The 6,550-nt window shown below is 31.3% G+C and overlaps 1 protein-coding gene across 1 annotated transcript; it reads left to right on the top strand.

Moving 5' to 3' along the window:
* The first annotated feature begins 226 nt into the window (after window positions 1-226).
* On the top strand, window positions 227-1,354 carry LOC135949907 (uncharacterized). Its single transcript, XM_065499363.1, has one exon. The coding sequence runs from the start codon at window positions 227-229 to the stop codon at window positions 1,352-1,354; it is 1,128 nt and encodes a 375-aa protein (XP_065355435.1).
* Window positions 1,355-6,550: the final 5,196 nt, after the last annotated feature.

Genomic DNA, 6,550 nt, shown 5'->3' with positions numbered 1-6,550 from the left:
GTAAGGCAAAAGAAGTCGAAAAACTCTCTCGAAGAGCACCGAACACTTCTATCAGAACAGTGTCAAGCTGTCTTTGATCGCGAGCAGACGCATATTAAAAATAACGGATTATTTTGTAAAACAAAAACAAAACTCAGTACATCAAAACAGAAAATCGTAAAGAGAAATAATAAAACTACATGTAGTGCATTTTTGTTATTCTTGTTTATTATTCTTTTCTACAACAATGAATATTAATAAACGTAAAAAATTTTGGGGAAGTGTTCCCAAAAATAAAATCGGTAATAACACCAATCGATTCAAAGATTTGGAAAATTTAGATGACAACGATACTTATAGTGAAGGAGAAATAGAACATGAGTATAAAACTATAATACCTCCAATTGTTGTTGATCCCGCTCATGGGTTTTTAAGTGTGTACAATAAACTTGGAACTGCATACCAATATAAACGTATGTCGATAGGCACTAAAGTTATTTCCTCATCGGAATCGGACTTCATTACTGCGAAGACAAAGCTTGCTAAAGATGAATTTAAATTCTATACACATGATTTAAAAGACAAAAAAATTTTCAAGTTAGTTCTATTTGGTCTTCCAAAAACTCGTGCCGAAGAAATTACGGATGAACTAAAAAACACATTTAATGTTGTTGCGGTGAGCATAAAAGTAATTATAACATCACGATCTTCTATTGATGACGCATTATATATGCTGGAATTTGACAGATCACGTCACTCCAAAAGTGATATACACAAAATTAAATTCTTAGGTGGAATTGCTGTCCATTGGAAAAACCCGTCAAAAGGAAACAAAGGTCCAACATTTTGTACAAAATGTGCTACATACGGCCATGGAACCAGAAATTGTTTTCGTAATAATACATGCATTGCTTGTGGAGGTGGACATGATTATTCCACGTGTAATATCAATAAAACCGAACAAGATGGAGCAGTAACATTTAAATGTTTTAACTGTTTTAACAAGAACCTAAAAAATATAAACCACAGAGCCGATGACCCCCGTTGTCCTAGCCGCAAAGAATACATAACTATGCGCCAAAATTTAAGCAACAAAATACGTAACAAAACCCAAAGTAATTCGTATAAAAACCCTAACTTTTTATCGGACGACAATCCCACAAATACTGAAGTCCATAACACTGGACCACCTAACGTTAATAGAAGCTACGCTGAAGCTTTAAAGTTTTCAAACCAACAAACTAACCACGATGACTTGTTCACTATCGACGAGTTATTTAATATATTTTCTGGAGCAATAGCTGATCTTCGTAAGTGTACTACAAAAGCAGAGCAACTTAATGTTGTAATGTCTTTACTCAAATATGCAATCTAAATTAAAAACTTTACAATGCCTTAAAATAATGCATTGGAACTGTCAAGGCATTACAAACCCATCAGAATCCGTTCAACTACATCTTTTTATTAAAGAACAATCAATAGACGTTCTAATGTTAAACGAAACTTTTCTTACTAAAAGACATAAGCTGTCATTACCCGGATATAAAATCTACAGAAACGATAGAATTACTCATGGCGGAGGTGTTGCAATTGCAATTAGATCATCAATAAAACATAAACTACAGAGTCCATTTCCAACAAAGCTGTTTGAAAATATATGCTTGTCAATAATTATCAACAACAAAGAAGTCATGCTTATATCGGCTTATTGCCCGAAGTTCACAAACGATTTTCTTGGTGATCTGAATATACTTACAAAAGTGCCTGGGGATTTTTTTATTCTAGGGGATTTTAACGCCCATCACCACAACTGGAACTGTGCAAAAATAAATGAGGCAGGACGGGAGCTGTTCAATCACCAATTATCATCAAACTATTATATTTATTATCCATTAAGTCCAACTAGATTTCCTCCAAACCGTGTTTATAGAAGACCTTCAACTATTGACCTTATAATTACCAACTCATCCCTTTCATTTTCTGATATAGATTCCCACCCCTTTAAATTAAATTCTGATCATGTTCCTATCTCATTTAGTATAAACGAGAACGTCATAGAAGTTGAGAAATTATTCCCCGATTTCTCGAAGGCCAACTGGAATCATTTTCGTAAAATAATTGAGGACAAAATTAATTTATCTATTGATCTAAATAGGGACATATCATTATCTAATGTTGAAAATATTATTCAAATCTTTACTAACATATTAAATGATGCTTGTCTAGAGGCTATACCATGGAAATCTTTTAAACAAAATGCTCTGCATATTACTTCATTATGTAAACACTTAATTGCAATCAGAAATAGGCACAGAAGACAATACCAAAGATGTTTCGACCACAATGTTAAAAATACCCTCAGAGCAATAATTCGAGAAATGAATAAATTAATATCTATTCATATCCAAGAAGCCAGGAACAAACAGTGGACAGATATACTTTCTAGTCTTCCTGTAGGAAATAAGAAATTCTGGAAATTAACTAAACACATTAAAGGGAAGAACAAATCAATGTGCTCCCTAGAAGACAATAACGGTATTATTACGGATAGCACCGAAAAGGCAAACATCATAGCAAACCATTTTTCTAATGCACATCTCACGACTATTGATTTTTATGGTCCAATTGACAGAAAGGTAAATTTAGTAAATATATCACTCGATCAAACTCATGTTGATGTTGATTCGAATATATTAACGAACAAAGATGAGATATTATTTTATATTAAAGGCCTAAAGAACTCAAAGGCTCCGGGTCTTGATGGAATTCAGAATACAGTTCTTAAAAAACTTCCTGATATGGCGCTAGTTTTTTTAGTTAGAATTTTTAATTTCTGCATAAAAAATTCATATTTTCCTCAACACTTTAAAATAGCAAAAGTTATTCCTATTATTAAAAAGGGTAAAAACCCAAAACTACCCACTAGTTATCGTCCAATCAGCCTTTTGAGCAGTTTAGACAAGATATTTGAAAAAATAATTTTTAGTAGATTGAAGGCAATTGTTGATGAGAATAATCTTATACATGACTGCCAATATGGATTTAGGGCCCAACACTCAACAACCCATCAGATCAAACGAATTGTTAATATGATCAACTTTAATAAGAGAAAAAGACTTTCAACAGGCATTCTCTTTGTAGATATAGAAAAAGCGTTTGATTCGATTTGGCATGCAGGACTTGTTTATAAGCTTCGAAGAATGGGATTGCCTTTATATTTAATTAAATTAATCAAGAGTTTTCTTAGTGATAGACGATTTTTTGTAGAGATTGACGGTAGTCGGTCTAATGATATGGCAATACCTGCGGGCGTTCCGCAAGGATCAGTGCTATCTCCACTATTATATTCATTATACACATCGGATTTTAAGACAAAAAATGGTAATGATGTTGCCTTTTATGCAGATGATAGCGCATATGTAAGTCATGGTAAAGTATCCAATGCAATAGTCAAACGTATGCAAAAATCACTTACATTGGCACATAAGTACTTCACTAAATGGAAGATAAAGATTAATGAAGACAAATCGCAGGCCATAATTTTCCCATTTAATAAATCGCCCAAAAGAATTCCATCTAGACCTTTTTCTATCCAAGGGAAAATAATACCATTCTCAAATTCAATAAGTTACCTAGGGGTAACACTTGATCGCAAACTTCTATTTAAAGAACATTTAGACAATATCTGTTCAAAAGCAGTAACATGTGGTAGATCCCTATATCCCCTTCTAAATAGGAAGAGCAAACTGAACACTAAAAATAAACTCCTTTTATATAAAATTTGCATCAGACCAATTTTAACATATGCATGTCCGATATGGATAAACTGTGCGAAAACACATAGAAAAAAATTACAGATTATACAGAACAAGAACTTGAAGATAATATTTAATCTTCCTATGCGATTTCCCACAAGGGACTTACACTCAATGACAGGCCAAAAGACCATAGACACCATTATTGAAGATTTGACCCTGACATTTTTAGAAAAATGCAGACATTCAAACTTTGACCACTTAAGAAGATTGACTGTCAATGACTAGCTAATCTATTTAAACATAGATTATGTTAGTAATAGGCGTAAGTCAATTTCTTCAGTATTATTATTTTTTTTTTTTTTTTTGTGATATAGAATATAGGTTTTTTACTATCTTTTTCCTATAAATATTATTTAACATATACACTTTTAATTTTAGTTATACTTTTTAATACATGGTAATATTTGTTGTAATATCATTTGATAAAATCTCAAAATATGTTTACTTTAAGAAAAAAAAAAAACCTTGTAAATATTGATAGTTAATAAAATTAAATTAAAAAAAAAAAAAACTTCTATCAGAAAAGAACTTAGAAGCAACGAGCGATAAAATTTAGGTCAAATCTTACAAAATATACACCTGTTGTATGATGGATGATCAAACTTATGTACTGGCAGACTTTTTGCAACTTCCGGATCAAGATTTTTAAGTAGCTGATGGTCGAGTTAATGTTCAAGAACAATACCGTATAAAAAAAAACAAACAAAATTCCCCATGAAGTTTCTTGTGCAGGTAATTCGTCAAGGACCCGTTTAAATTGATTAAATCTTGGGAGCAGGGAGCGAAAATAACAAATAGAATCCTAAAGTAAACAATAAGAACCAATCTACTCTCCAGCAAATAAAAAATTTTCCTTTCAAATAAAATGTGCAACTTACAAATTTAGTTTTTAAATGAAATGAGAACAACTTTGGACCTTGGAAGCAATGAAAACATACAGCTAACCATTTCATATAGCTTGTTAAAATTCAAAGAATGTAAAAATATTTGTATCGATTTATACTTGCAGCATCGAAAAAATCTTCAAAACCTTTTAATTCCTTATCGATAACTCTTATAAGTTTTATAAAACTAAACTTTTCAATTAATCCAATAAAAATCGATATTTCCTTTAATCTATCAATTTTTTTAATCTTTAATTTAAGCTTTAAGTAGAATAACTGAATTGCCTTTGTTTCATCTGTCGTCCTCTTATCATGATGATTTTCTAACTTAGTGACTTTTTTTCGAACACCTACCACTTTCTATTATTTTCGTTTAAATGGATTTGCTTTAGTGCTTTTGTGTTCATTCTTACCTTGATGCTTATCCACACCTTAAGTACTTTTTATATCAAATCACTTTATTACAAGTGGGCATTACCAGCAGCGGCAACAACAAAACTAACCGAAAACTAAGCAACAAAACAGTGATAGAGGAAACCAAACAGAAGAAAAAAACCAACTACCTGCAACAAGCCAAGCCAAGTCATCATCAAAAAATCTTGTTCATATACTCTGTTTATACTAAACCTCATAAAGTGAGGAAAAATGATGCAGCTACAACAGACAAGTGTATTAGAAAAACATAGATTTTGGCCAAAAAAAAATCATAGAAAATATGTTGGAATCTTGTTTCTTTTGTCTAAACAAGAAAAAATAAAAGAACTTTGTGATAAAACAAGTAGTCAAACAATTCTCAATGCAACCTAAAGGTAATAAGAATAAAGCAGTGAAGAATGTCATTCTTAGCATTGGGTTTATTTTTGGGTCTAGAATGAACCAGTAAAAATTAGACTGATATAAATTATAAAGAAACAGAAAATCGAATTAAATAAAAAAAGAATTCATCATTTCCAAAAGATTTTCTCAAAATTAAAATGTCTTTAAGTTAAATATATTTTCTTGAAATTAAAAATTTAAACATTTCATTATCCACCTAATAATTCCTCTGTACTTTCATTTACCGAATATGTACCTCTTCCCTCCTGTCCTTAATATTTGCTCACTGCTGGTGCCACCAACAGTCGTAATACTTTAATCTCATAAGTGCATCAAATGTTAAAAATGTAGTAAGTACAAAGTACAAAGAGTATGAGAGAAAAAAAAGCCAAAACATTTGCACCATTATGTGTCCGTATGTGGTAAAGTATGCTGCTCAATGAAAGAATCTCTTGTACGTGCTAAATATACTTCAACTGTGTTTGCCTTTTTGTGCCATGTCGTTTTAGTGAATTCGTATTAGAAAAGAAGAAAACAGATTCCTACTTTGCTAACCAGCTGACCATAATTTCTATATAATAACCTTGATTAATGAGGTCATTCAAACAAGATGTGTTTTTATGAAAAACATTAGTTAGGGAAATCAGTAGAGTAACGTGGTGGCTTGCACTTGTATATTGAATTGCTATTTATACTACATAAAAATGGGGAAATGGTTTAAATTCTTTATTTGCTCCTTTCTTGTTGGGTTATTCCAACATATAAGTGTGTTCAGGAGCATAGTCTTGAAAATTAACTTTAGCCCTTCTGTGGTGTACAGTTAAATCGTTTATTGGAAAAACCAGTTAAGAAACAAAATATTGATTTTGAGTAAAACAAAAAATACTTCCTAGCAAGCTAAAAATTATGAAAGTTATCCACTTGTGGTGTAACTGTTTGACTTTTTTTCTATCTATATTAACATAATTTAAAAAATAATAGAAAGTTTGCACTTGATTGGTTTCTGAAACAAACAACCGTCACTATTGTTTATTTTTTTTACGAAATATTCGA

Source organism: Calliphora vicina, chromosome 2, assembly GCF_958450345.1.
Source record: "Calliphora vicina chromosome 2, idCalVici1.1, whole genome shotgun sequence".
Lineage (NCBI taxonomy): Eukaryota > Metazoa > Arthropoda > Insecta > Diptera > Calliphoridae > Calliphora > Calliphora vicina.
This window is presented reverse-complemented; position numbering and strand designations above follow the sequence as displayed.